This window comes from Falco peregrinus, chromosome 2, assembly GCF_023634155.1.
Source record: "Falco peregrinus isolate bFalPer1 chromosome 2, bFalPer1.pri, whole genome shotgun sequence".
NCBI lineage: Eukaryota > Metazoa > Chordata > Aves > Falconiformes > Falconidae > Falco > Falco peregrinus.
Window position 1 is genome coordinate 55,426,836 of NC_073722.1, and position 14,934 is coordinate 55,441,769.

The 14,934-nt window shown below is 36.4% G+C and overlaps 1 protein-coding gene across 4 annotated transcripts in view; it reads right to left on the reverse strand.

Moving 5' to 3' along the window:
- ATP8A1 (ATPase phospholipid transporting 8A1) overlaps window positions 1–14,934 on the reverse strand; it is a 117,310-nt gene that overhangs the window by 12,743 nt on the left and 89,633 nt on the right. For all 4 annotated transcript variants that reach the window (XM_055794538.1, XM_055794539.1, XM_055794537.1 and 1 more), the window contains 2 exons: window positions 11,657–11,713; window positions 11,017–11,124 (listed from right to left, as the gene is read on the reverse strand). In XM_055794538.1, coding sequence (XP_055650513.1) covers window positions 11,017–11,124; window positions 11,657–11,713 — 165 coding nt within the window. The remainder of the gene's footprint in view (window positions 1–11,016; window positions 11,125–11,656; window positions 11,714–14,934) is intronic.

Here is a 14,934-nt window from a genome sequence, read left to right on the forward strand (position 1 = left end):
TTTTTATACGCTGCTTTACACATACATAGGAATTTCTTCTGTTCATAACTTGGTCTGTAAACAGACTAAAAACTAAAACACAGTAAAAAAAGCTAAACCAAACATCATAATGTATGGATATTAAAGGAAAAAAACCCATTTAATCTACCCTTGTAATTCGTGACGGAGTGTCTATATTAAGAGTATCATGGATGTAAAGAGTATGATACTTAATGAAGTGTATTACTGAAAGATTGTTTTGCAGTCAGTAATAAAAATACTTTTATAATGTGATTAGATTGTACAGAGTTTGAAAGTACCATTGCTACAAACCAATACCCTTTTCACATCCTTTGCTTCATTACTTGGAGACTAATTCCTTTCAAAGGTTAAACCTCAGTATGTAACTAAAACAAACAAGCTGAAATGTTACTAATATTAATTGGCAGACAAATGCAGGTAGCTTGCAGTAGCTGAAGTCTAATTTCTGAATGTGCATACATGAACATTTTAGAATTATACTTAGTATTTTCATGTATAAAAACAAAAGTGAATCATTTTCAGAAAAAACCTCTCACTGATATAAGTAAAAAGTTCAATTTACCTTGTTTTCATATCCAAATTCCCACTGACACTGATTCTTTAGAAAGCATGAAAATATATTTGAATGAAAAATTTGGTAAATTTTCCACAGGTATGTTATAAGGCCATAGATACCGTCCTGAGAGTCTATTAATTATTTTTGCCAACAGCTGTCAGAAAAGGTGTAAGCACTGAGCAGTGCCAGGTTCAAAATTAAACAATTCACATTTTCAATGGAAAAAAAAAAAAATTTGTATCAGGAAGTAAAGAAAATGCATTAGCACAATTACTTTATAAGCAAAGCATGCCTTTTGACATACTCGATGAAATACTCATTTCCTACAACAGCAACTAATAGGAAATGTCTATCACAACTACATTTTGCAAGACATTTTATAATTAAGTAGCAATTAGAGAGACAAAGTTTCCTAAAAAATAAGTGCAAAAATACAACTTGAAGTAATCACAACTCTTACTTCCTATTAGGACCAACATTTTTTGATTTATAAGAACGCAGCAAAGAGCTGTCCTTGCGTAAGCCACCCTGTATTAAATGTTTGCTGGTGAAACAGCAAAAGTGATAATGTAGGTCTTAGGATGTTAATTCTGACCATTGTAATGCAAACTATGAATGAAGGAACAACTGGCGCCTACTATTCAGTCCATCCAGCCTTTGGCTTTACAAATGAACAACATGAATTGAGGAAAAAAAAAGAAGTTTTTCTGCGTCATATTTGAAAGCCTGTCAGATTTTTTTTTCTTTTACAGAGTTAATCCAAACCTAAAAGATTTAAAGCCGACATTCGCATTAAAGACAGAGGGCCTCTTTGTATTTTTTGGACGAAGAGGGGAAAAAATAAAATCCCACAGAGGTATTTCCTTCCTTTCTGTACAAAAAACTCCCCCCTCACTCTGTAGAAAACATTTTTGTCTCTAACTTTTCACATCTCTCTACACATAGGCAGGTCATCTGGGAAATGGCAAACCAATCCTTTTCAGACAATGGCACTAACAGGAGCAGCCTGTTCTGGGGACGGACTCTGGCTGCCTCTGTTTGTGGTTTACAAATTGTTCCTAATGTGAGAGATTTGTGGTCTATGCCAAGCTTTCCCCCTTCAGGCCTTGTGAAACCAAATGGAATCTGCCACAAAAGTGGGTCCCAGGGGAATTCAGAAGTAATCCAAAATGAGAGCTGGGAAGCCTGGTTTATTGTAGGACTTTCAACTACTGCAGGGAAGATAAATAATTTGTTGTATGTGTAGCTCATGCTCGATATCAGGACATTCTAAAATGAATTGTTTATCAAGTGCAATGTACAGTTTTTATACGAGTTCTTATTTCCTAAAAAAGCAAAAAAAAAAAAAAAAATGCTGAGAAATATTCCCTTTCACGGCTTAGTGGTAGATTAGAAATCCTGGCTGCAAAAGATTTTTAATGCACTGATGAAGACGTACTGTTAGGAAATTACATGCCAAAATGAACAGAGAATATTCCCTTTTTCTTCACTGTGAAATGACCTGCCAGAACAGCTACGTCAGATTTTAGAAAGCCTTCTAAAACTAAAGAAAGAAAGATGCAAAGAACGGTAAAATTCTTGCTGCAGAAAAGCTTCTGAAAACCCTTTTCAGCTTATCTATTTCAGGTGTCATCTAGGTACATATCCTCTCCCTATGAACTACAGAAGTATTAAAATAACTTCTCAACACCATCAAACCAGCAAGTTTCTCTTCTCAACCACCTACAAAGACAATTAGTTTTAGTCATCTGCATGTTTGCATCCATACATGTCCAAGTACTTTCAGCTGTAATATTAAAACCGATCTGCACTAACCCCTAGCACAGCAAAGATCCTACAGGTGAGTTCTTGCAATGCCTCTAGTCTTTCTTTGCTGTTTAGAGTTCAAAAACCTTCTCACAGTTCCTATCAAGAATTTAGCAGGAACTCTGCTTATTAGTATACCAAAAAGGGCATCCCTCCCTTTTCTGCACATACAAACCAAAGCTTTACTGCTATACAACAAACACTAAGGGGTACTGAAACGGAGGCAGTGCCAGGCAGTAGGTTAATGGTCGGTATCTGCAGGCAGAATCTACAAATTCTTACTTGAATAAATCTCCTAGGAGACAAGAAAAATCAGTAAGGATAGACTAAGGAACATGCCTTTACTTTTTCCCTAGCTGCTCTCATTTTCTTCTGCCAAGGACACAAATAGTCCATTGCAAGGTCACCAAATTCCTCACTGCAGACAGGGATGAAGGGTGGACTGTATCCTACAGAAGGGTGATTAAGATCATGGTCTTAATTATATAAACACAAATAATAATATAATAAATACATATATACAAAAGCCCACTAACACAAATGTGTACTATAAATCCTAAAGCTTTGAAAAGTACCTCTGTGGTGACAGAGCAATACAGAAGATTAACAGAGACTTTAGGTCTCTCTTCTACCGATGTGTCTTTAGTTCAGTCCCTTGTTTCAGTTAATATTTTAATACTCTAAGCATCCATTGGAACACACATCTTGCGTTCCTTACGAGAACTACGAGAGATAGTACCTTAATGACACAGGCTGAGCAAAAGCCAGCACTGCCTCTTCTGACCCAGCAAATATTCGATTATTCCATATGAAGCAGAACAGCAGAGGGGACAGTTCCCTGTTCAGTCACCCTTTCAGCAGGAAGCATTACCCCGAAAGCTGCAAAGTAAAGAGAAACTTAAACCTGGCTTCTGTGTGACATTGATTTGGCGTCAATGTTCTAGAATTTAACTGTTGGATAAATGGGTATTTTAAAAAACATAGGAGTCTAACTGTGGAAGGTAGTTTAGGTCTGTGAATCATCAGATTAGCACTTATCTCTAACCACAGTAAGGCATTTAAGCCCAGAAAGCGATGAAATGCAAGACTGCACCTTATTACATGTTCCTGTGACTAGTTTAGAGTGGCTGCTCATTTCCACTTTGTGAATTAAGTTCATAGGCATTTAATTCTTCCCTTGCATTTTATGAAAACCTAGGTTACCTCAACAGATATTTCACGTTTGCAAAAATCACACAGAAAAACCACCATAAATCATGGTGCCAGGAATAGCTCTTATGAAGAGAAATTATCAGCTGCTATCTCTGTTGACTTTAGACAGAAGCAGCAATGCAAGTGCTTTCAAAGACAAAGAGCAAGAAAAGAGTAAAGCAAAAAGGCTTCACGATAAATACTAATACCTGGACATTTCCTCAAAAAGCTGGAGAGGAGAATGAAACACAAACAAAAAAAGCTCCCCCAAGAATTAGGAAGAGAAGAAGGTTCTGTTAGCAAAGGTTTGGCTAACAAGGTTGCACTGCAGCTTGAACTAACAGAGCTGAAAAATAACCTTTAGACAAATTCAAGAGAATGAGCCTCCTGTATGTGACGTTCGACAAGCTAGAAAATGTCAGCAAGGTGAGATTTATCAGACTACCTTTAGTCATGCTTGTAATCAAAGAACATCAGTTGTTCTGCAAGGGAAGGCTAGACTGTCCTCCTCTGCCTCAGAGTAAAGGACTCACAGGGAAACCTGGCTGAGTCGATTCAAAGACGATGTAAGAAATGGGGCAAAGGAGATGGAAAGCCATGATGAGCAGATGAGTTGTGGTGGTTCAGCAGAGTTTGTTACCCAGACAGGGGCTATCTGCGCTGTCACAGGAAGGAGTACAGGAAACATCTGAGTTTCACTGACATCCCTGAAGAACCGAAGTCATCCATACCACGCATCAGAAGAGCAAGCTGCTATGGAGAAGGATGGCAGCTGAATATCATTAATCTCTTAAGTGTTGTATGCATAGCTACAACAGGAATGTGTACTGAATTTCATTCTTAACATTTTAAACAGAAAAAAACCTTAACTTTTGTTTATAAAGGAGATTGGCAGAATTCAGTTAAATGCTGATAATGAGAAAACACTCAGAAGAAGAATATCAGAATGGTAATACTACCAAAACAGAGCATCATAAGCAGAAAAGATAAATTTGGCAGTTCAAAGATCAGCTCTGCTGTTTCTGTTTGTACCTGTGCAGTCAAAGAACCAGAATGAGAATGTAACTATTGAATATGGAAAAGGATCTTTGAAGTGTATCTGGCAATAGCAGGCTGTGGCTAATAATTGCCTAGTACTACACTAAGTACAATTAAACCGTGAAGGTCTGAGGGCTCAAAATGAAAACTACCTAATGGGAATTAAATGGCAAAAAAAAAATCCCTTATGAAAATATTTCAGATTCCTGAAGTGAAAGGCTAAAATCAAACTTTATATTTAAAGCATTAAATAAGCTAAAATATGTTAGTGCCAGAATGGTAACATAATTTTAGGCTCTCAGGTGAGGATACATGACGAAAACAGATATATGGGATGAATTCTGATTAACTTTTAAAAATATTCAATACATCACAGAGTTATATTATGAATAATATTCACAAAGATTCTGCAAACCTCAATCAAATTATCTAAAATTCTGTAAAATACACACTTGTTTGTTAACTTCAATTTCCACCAGTAGTTTTACAGATCCCCTGGGTCAGACAGAGCAGAAATAGATGGTGCTCTGGAGAACTTTACAGTGCATTATGTACACTACCACAATAAATTAGAAAGTTCTGCAGATACTGAACTTTGGATTTTAATCTCAATGTCATACTTCTTATTCCAGAAAGTGTTACAATTTTAAGCTAATTTATTAATCATATAGGTGTATAAAAAGAGGCCTATCCTGGAGCACTTAACAGTAACAAACCCCAAACAGTCAGGAGTTGTACTAGTATGAAATATACAACAGGTCAGTTTATTCCTCTCTTCTCCCGAATTACAGGTTTTCAAGTTAAAGCACAACCATAGTTGTTCAAGAAAATGATAACCACACCAGCTCAGCAATATATCTATTTTATAATTTTAAAAGTAAATCTGTTTTTTTAAGTGGCATTAGAAAGAAAACTAGCCTTTTGAGTTGCAAGGATGGAAGCATTAATGGAAGTTTCTAGGAACTTTATAGTCTACAACACTTGAATGGTAGCTACGCTTAGGTGCTATAAATTACAGAAATTTCATTAATTAATGCAATTATTGCAAAAGGACTACATAGATATAAAAAATTAACAATTTATACACAGCATCATTTATTTCTTTCAAGTGGGTATAATGCACAATATGACAGAACATGGACAACAGGAACTTCTGCAAATTCACGGGATCACAGATACGAAATGCATTTTTTTCCAGCATCACAGAACAGTTTTCTGTGTATTGGAGAGTCTCAAAGAAAAAAGTTACATCTACAAAGTAAATACATCATCAAATATGAAGAGACTTGGCATTTACTTTTAGATATTTATGCAAACTACATGTGGTTCAAACTGAGAAAATACTGTAATTTTTTTAAAAATACTGGAAGTATACTTCACTTACTCGCTTTGTTAATGTTATATATAGAAGAAAAGTATCAACTTCAGTTATATTAATGCAGCTGAGAGAGTCCTGTACAGCTGATTTACTTAAATCTGCAATGAAAATGTTCTTCTAGTCGTAGCAGCACCTTTTTTGAAATTAAATGGAGCTTGTTTCATGTAATGAATCAAAGAAGATGTCCTGTGCTATGACCTGGTTCTCCGTAACAGTGTTAAATCTAACCACAAAATGCACACAAGTAAGGTTTTGTTTTTCTTCTTTCTTTCTTTCTCATGCATCAACACTTAAACCCACAATCTTTAGTGGTAAAATATCAGGAAAATAACCTGTAAAGCTGGTTGTTCAGATGCCTCCACACTAGACAGTACTGACAGACAACAAATGCAGGAATAAACATTACTGCAGATGAACTGTACTGTAATAAAGACTGTTACTTGGACTGCAAAGTTGTTGCAAAGATCCCTGAAATCTTTTGAAATATTTTCCATATTTCTCTCTCATACACTGTGCATCAAATTCCCTCCAACAGAAACAATGTTTTGCTACTACTACCAAAATCCTCCTGGTAGAAAAGGTATTTTAACACTTTGCTATAAGTAGATAAAACTTGAATTCCTAGTATTTTAGGATCTGTGTCTAAGACTAGAAGATTACAGTCCCTAATTCTTAGAATAAACTCAAGAAGAAGTATTTTAAATGAATGAGTCTGAAGTACAAACAAAAATAAAATGAAGGTGAATAATAATAACTTCAGCTTAATTAATGATGAAACACTTGTTTCAGACTACTAGAAGACTCATAAAAGTTGATCTGCTACAGTACCTGATCTAGCCATAGATACTATGTAATTAATTACCTAAGTTATCACCCTTTTTTTAATCACATGTCTTTCTTCAATTTTACAGACTATTTGTCTATTTTCTTCTGCTTCATAAATCCCACTGTTTCTCTCACACTTCTTGTCCATTTCTCCTTCCGGGCTCTGTCTGAAGAATGACAATGGTGAACTGAGTTTTCATTTGAACATCATCAGTCAGGGAAAATAAATGGAAGCTTTCTTCACCAGGGATTTATTTTTTTTAAAAACTGGAATAGCAGCTGTTTCAAGGTTGACAAAATGTAACCGGTTTCTTGTTTGAATGTCGATTCTAAGGTTTTGTCAGAATTTTACTAAGGAAACAGTTTCAGGTACTATAACGCAGATGCCTGTTAACTGATCACTAACAGGTATCAGCTGTATTCCTATTATATATTCCAGTTATTCCTATCAGGAGAACACTTGTGCCAGGATACCTCTGCTTATGTGAGCCAGAAGCCATCTTTCAGCTCTTCTGGTGCACTACCTACCTGGCAACCTAGTTACCACTGTTTGTAAACCTCAGGAGTACTGTAACATGGGGAGACGTCTAGTTCCCACACTGTGAGGAACTGTACAGCTGGGATAAGCTGGTCCAGCGTGGGAGTAGCAATCTTGAATGACCAGAAAACAAAGGTCTTCGTGCCAGAACTGCCTCAGCATTCTGGATCAACAGGGCATTTTGGATCAAAGGGGTCCTTGTTTGGCTATTTTGGGAAAACCCAGAGCAAAAGAGAGAAGAGGAAATATACACTCGGTTATGGTATTAAGAACTGTCAAAGAAGGGGGGTAGTGGCCTAGACAACAAACAAAACTGCTGGCACTCTGTCAGAAAGTCATCATTTTTCATTTCAGTAAGTTTTCTTTCAGAGCACAGCATTCTATAATCTTTCCTTCTGTATTATTAACATACAGCAACATATGTAAAAGCCAACTTTAATTATCTTCTCTACAACTGGAATGATAAACATAATGATGGAAACAAAATTAGTGTAAAAAGTAGGGAAAAGTTGCAAAAATGTGGCATACTTGTTTCTTCATTCAGTAATGTGTTGAGTGATGCTTTGCTACTAAAAGATGAACACAAACCAACAATTATTATGATTTAATTTTGTCCCGCTAGCTTCAGTGCTCCAACATAAGTGTTTTCACAACATTAACAGACTAACAGACTCTTTTCTTCTATTGCAACTCTTTTTTCTTGAGGCATTATGTGGTAGTGTTCTCTGTTTAAACACATTTATCAGAGTTGTATAGGTATTTTATAGGAACAGATGAAAAATCCAAGTTTCAAGCTATTTAGATGAAACCTTTCCTCTGCACCCTATGAATGCATTTTTCCATCATCTCCATGTGTTTTTTCTCTCCCCTTCCAGAGCATTAGTCTCTTATTTTCTTAGAATAGAACCAGCAATAATCAGCAAGAATCTTATTATTTTCATGACATCAATACGAAGAAGTTATACTGAATCCTTTTATTAGAGTGTTTCAGTAGGTTCTTTTCTGTCTATAAGAAGCCATGAAAAAGGTGTTTGTAGAAGACAAGTATCACCGTCTAGTTGGGACTGATCGGTTTGTTGAACACTGTACAAGAATATGGAGTGGTAAGGCTATAAACCTGCTAAGGTAGAACTCTTGTTACCACCTCTAAGGAGCAGAGAGTGAATACATGTAAACTTTATAAGGATGACAGCTGGTAAAATATTCTTACAGTTTTTTAATTTATGTTTTATTTCTTTGTTAAAAAAGGGGTATTTTTAATGAACATATTTGGACACCCCCCCCCCCCCCCCCCCCCCCCCCCGGCAAATCCCCTTTAATTTATCAGATCAAGCCAGGGCAAAACAGACAAAAAGCTGCAGAAACAGAGGTCAGCTTTTGACTTGTTCATTAAATATCTGCCAAACGTACTTGGATGAAGTCTTCAAGTCTGACTCGTGCATTGAAAGAAATTAGACAAGCAGTATTTGCATAGGCAAGCAGAGATGCCTGTATGGATTTGTTTCTATCACACCACAATCTTTTCCACAGTTATATCTGTGAATCTTTTAGTTCCAACACTTATGGAAGGTCTGGACTTGCTTCAGAGAAACCCAATGAGTTCTGCCCTGCCAGAGACCACCCGGTCAGTGAGGGGTCTTCCAGGAGAGCATACAAAAATCCTGCTTCCAATCTGAGCCGCAGTATTCATTGACAAGACTTTTAGCCACACAGAGAACAGCTCAAAAAGCTAGACCAGAGCTTTCAAAGTAAGCTCTTACAGTCTATGATATGGTTAGGAGACTTTATTCTGATGTTACAGACTTCTAGCCATATTCTTACAAAGAAACCAAAATCAAACCCAACCTCACCCAACACCACCCTCCTCTGACAACTGCGTGCATGTACACGCGTCGAAAGCTACTATATACATGCACATGCATAAACAAACACACCAACAAAATAAGGCTGTCCATATCAAGTACAGACAGAGGTTTATCACAACAAATAAACGAATATGGGGTCGTAAGTCAGACTACCTTGGCGACATGTTGAATTCAAACCCCAGGAGTATTAATTTCTGTTGACAGCTATGTCTCTTTATGAAGAACTGTTTTTCCAAGTTCATAGGAATTACATTCCCTTCAAAACCATTTTTCTCACAATAACTTCAGAGACTGAACACGTACTAAGTAAAATATTCAATTATTTAAACAACGAAGCACTCACCTTTCTGTCATACCAAGTATAATACACCTTGCTGTTCCCACTGTGACTATCACTATAAAAGTTCTGTCTTAAAGAACGATGTATAAACTTTTTACAAAATCTCTAAACCCAACAAATTTCAAACCCACTCTATTTCCTCTATAAAATACAGTGTATATGAAGAAAAATGCTGAAGTATGATAGCTCCAATTACTTTAATTTAGAATAATGTACACAATTAGTTTTGAGTAGTGGAGGCAACATGGTAATGTACAAATTTTACATATATACATGGGTAACAGGTTATAATAGATGGGGAAACCAGCAAAAATTTCTGTAATTTCAAATTCATTTTTAATTAGGTGCCCAAGTACTTCAGTTAATACCTTGTGCTCTCCATTAAAATGCAGTAGTTATATAAATGCCTATATACTATTTTTCCCGTAACTGTTTATGTAGAAGGTGGAATTTGTGGGTCTGAATTACCTCCAAGTGAGGAACAGACATGCACCTAAATTTCCCACATCCTGCATGAATTTTTAAATTGCTGAATTGTATCACAGTGCTGGAGGTAAAGGCACTCACTCTTTTACTGGTGTAAGGCTTGATTTAGTTGACATGCTTTGAGAACCATTAGAAGAATATCTGAAAGAAGCTGGTATTCTCCATTTCTGATTCTCACTGAGAATGCACATCAAATTTCTCAGCTCAGGAGGTACTGGCTGTGCCCAGAAGCAGACATGAGCTTCTGGGAAATTAATACTAAATTTCAGATGTTTCTGGATGGGAATGGTTTTGAGAATTTGGGACTGAAGTCCCGATTAGATCAGCAAGTAAGCATCTTCAATAGATTCAGCCCTATCTGCAATATTCAGAGCAGGTTTACACACACAGGATAATAAAAGGAGAGAGAAACCAGGAACTAAGTCAAAATGTTAAAGACACACTACAATAATGCATTCCAAGTAGCACATTAATAGAAAAGGAACTGTGTGCATGACATGCAACTGCTCACGCAATGTTATGGCACCTCAAATTTTCTGAGGCATACTAGAGTTTCAAATACTTAGCAAATTTGTAAAACTGAAGTTGAAAAAACAGCCTTAACCAATGCACTACTTGTGCTACCTCATTATAAAAAAACCTTCTAGCCAAATAAGCATCGTAATTCCAAGTTCTGAATTCAGTAAGACTTCTCTTTAGAAAATAAAAACTTACTAAAGAAACACAAAGCAGTTTACCTGTCTGTTCTTCCTCACTATACCATATAACCACAGCCTGTTCACTGAGCTCCATTTTCATGGAAGTAAAAATCCATTTTATTTCAAACATGGCTATCACACTAAAGGTATGAAAGAAGCAACCCTCTTCTGCACCTCCAGTTAGCAAAAGGATCAAATAAAGATTAGGCTTGTACTAAAGAATGAAACAGTATTTTTTGCACACATTCGGATGTTAGTTAAAATCCACTTTTACCTCTCCTGACATATCAGGTGCCATAGGAATGACTGGCCACAAAGAAGAGTAGAGTCCAAAAAACACTACCCAAAGCGCAATGCTGCCCCAGATAGCTATATGGCTGAACTGTTAAACAAAAAAAAAGAAAACAGAACAATCATCACAGATGCATTATGACACACAAAAAAAGGATCTTTGCTACTTAGTTTTTACAATGTGAATCTCATACACTGGGATGAAATTTCCACACCTTGTATTAATTTAACTGCTACTCCAGTTAGCTATTTCTTAAAAGCAAATGATACTTTCAGCAGCACTACTACTGCATTTTAAGCCAATTTAAGTTCAGTTACAATCAGGTCAGAGTAATTTCATTTTTCTAGTTTAAGGACTACTTTAAGCCTTATCCCAATGTCCTCCTTTTCAATATTAAGCATTATTTTTTATATCTGGATATTCTGTCTTTCCACGCAGTAACCATAGTTTAATTTGATACTGTGGGAAGGGCTGACAAACTGGATAATATATATAATTAATAAATATATTGTGTATATATATACACACAATGAAAATACAGTAAACAAGAAGAAAAGAATACAATTATTCATCCATCATATTTTACAGAACATTTGAGAATATGGTAAAGGTATTTGCTTACCAAAGTCCAGTATGAAGTCTCTAATCCAGCCTTCAAACACACAGTTAGAACCACAAACTTGAGAGAGAGAGAGAGAGAGAGAATATTCTTATTTAATATGGGAATCTTACTTAACACAGAATTCATTAGTTTGGCTAAACTTTCAGAACAGAAGAAAAAGTTTAATGATTTTCATACTTCATGTTTACTTGCACAAATGAAATAAGGGAAAGGATAATCAATCTCTTAAATTTCAATGTGATTTCCTTAATGATACTGAATAAAGTAATGTGTGTGTTAACGCACCTAGCTCTGTAATAAGATCCAAACCAAAGTTTGTAATGTAAGAGGCAATCATTTCTGTGGATCTGCAGAAGCAGTGGAACAGCTCTTCCACTTTAACAGAATCTGCTTCCAAAAAACCATGCAGGACTCTCAGCAGCCCCAGTGAAATTCTTTTAGACCACAGCTAGCTGTGGTTTTCCTCTTTTTCATAACTGTGTGTGCTTAAATCTGAAGCTCAAGTGCCTATTTGAAATGACCACAGTAAAATCGTCCTAGAAGATTTAAAGACCAGTAACAGAATACTAAGAATTATTAGCTTCCATTAATGACTGCTACTCATTTGATTTGGAAAACTCATCTTTTGTGTTAGAAATCTTATTTCCCTTGCCTCCTAGAGCTCTGTAAGCCTATCTCTTACTGAGCCATTAGCTTCTTTATCAATGGTATTTTGGTTACACAGAAAGGTTTGCGAAAAGTGTTGTCCACTTCATAGAGATGGTAGACCCCTAGTTATGGAGCAGATGACTACTGCTTTCTACACAGAGACAGACTGAGAAGGCTGGGCTGGAAACTTGCAATTGTTCAAGCTCACACTGGTCTAAATTAAAAAACAAAAGTTTTTTCACTTCATTAGTACTTTGTTAGTAAATAAGTCACCTTTGCCACACCCTGAAAAGCCAGTTAAATGTTGGCAGCCTAAGACCTATGTTTGTTGTAAACATAACATATTGAAGAAGTCTGTTAACATCATTTTCATTCTTCCCTCTCATCTTTACTCTTTTCTTATCTTTACCCTTTTTACGGAGCAGTCTCTGAAAACATCATGTTATTGTCCTGTATGACATGCTCTATTTTAGGTTACAGATGAGCAGTAGTAGAAAGTTTACAACCCCACAGCAAGGGCCAGTCGATGCAGGAAAATTGTTTATCTCCTTCCTTTGAAATTCACACAAACAAGTTTTCTGTTTAGCAAAGGAATAATTATTACATTTTGTAACTCACGTGTGAACATGTAGTCACAAGTCTTGCTTTGTGTGCAATCTGAAGAACACGAGGCTGAAAAACTGATTCACAAAGACCAAGCTCCAACTGTAAGAGCAATAGTTTGAACTCTAGTTTGTTGGCCAGGTTGGCAGAAATGAAGTGAGTTTGTCAGTGCTTGAACTTCAAGAAGCCTCAGAAATTCAGAAGAAATTTACTTCAATCAGAAGCTGAAAATAACTGGTTAAATATGACAAGTCTTTCACTATGTCTGGTGCACAGAAGGATACGAACCCTGCCAGAAATCTTTCACCCTAGCTATAAAGTTTATGCTTTTATTCCGGAATCTCCTACTTCAACTATCACTACATTATTAAGGTGAAAAAAATCACAACACCACAACTCCTTTATCTAAAATGTGTGAAATCTAATTAGGAGAAAATTATAACACTCGTCATGGTCCTTAATTTGTAGTCTATCCAGTTCTGGTGCTATATCTGGATGAGTGAAAAAAATTAATTATGGCAAAAAAAAAATCCTCATCTGGTACACCTGCTTGCTACTTTTGAGTCAGTCTTAAGAAAAGAAAACATCCTTCTTTAGGTTCAGATCAAGAATTCTCACTGCATAGACAAACCAAGCACTGCAGGTCTCTACAGAAGGATAGACACTGTGTGTGTGTGTATATATATATATATATACCCTCCTTGCATCTTAACTGACACCCCAACAAATTTACAAACTATGTACAGCAGCTTCCTCAAGAATGCAGGTTTCATTGCTCCCTCCCCACCTTGATCCAAACTAAGAATAGCTTACTGAATCCTACCCAGGAAACAATAAATCAAACTGGTACTCTGTATAAAGCACCGCGCTTTTAAAAAAAGACCTCTCAAGAATGTTTGTACAAATATTTTCATGGCAGTCTACTCCTATTTGAAATTTATGTTTGAAGAAATAATTCCAGGACATGATATGAGTCAGTGCACATTCCTGACTTCCTTTGTGGATCCAAAGAAACAGTATTAATGTCTGAATCTTTTGCTACTTATTTTTTGCACAAGTGAATGTAGACTTCCTAAAAACAGATTAAAAGCAGTGAAAAGAATGAGAAGTACCGAAGACTTATGATTTTGATATTTCAAGACAATGACTGACAACTGTCAGTGCACATACACTTCACATGCAAAGATTTTTTTTTAAATCTTAAACTCCCCATCCCCAATGTTGAAAGTCTCTCAGATCTTCCTGTGTGCTCCAGACCTCCCTGGATTCCTGTGCAAGAGCAGGAATATATCAACTGCAACCCCCACCTCTCCCCAGATATTCAATCTGAAGTGAAGGAAAGTGAAAAATCTGTAAAACAAATGATAAAGCACATTGTCTGGACTTATAATGGTGAAATGTCTTCTTGGGAAATTCTTGGCCATTCTGCAGGTTAGTAGCAAGCAATTAGTCTCCCAAGATGGTGAAGTTTCAGTTCTCCTAGTTGAAAACAAGTTGCAGAAGGTGACAGAACAATTGCACTGTGACCTCTGTTCTAGTGTTTATGGATACAGCTTGACAAACAGTAATGAGTAGCTCCAGGTTACTACATTGAAAGTATCAGAAATTAACCAATTTCTGAAGATGGTAGAAAATGTTCCTACAAATCCAAAATTCAGGCTTTGATATTTGTGAGTCAGCCGATACTCAGATGTTCTGCAGTACTATAAGATTTCAAGACTTACTCATCAGCTGGTGGGTAACAATCTAAACAACAGCACTTATCAAACACTCGGTTCCACAGGACCTAGTGAAATCCAGTTAACTCTTAGTACAGCATACGTAACTTGTTTTTTCCTAGTGCCAAGCTTGGCTTTTGGAAAGGAGCGCAGAGCAGAGTGACTGGGCAGGATGAAGTTCTGAGATCGCTTCAGGAAAGAACTTCAGCTGTGATTACAGCAGTTGAAAAACCGGGTTTAACAAGTGTACAGTGCTAACTCGCTCTACAAAATTATGGCCAATACAAAGCGTACTTTTAGAGCAATCAA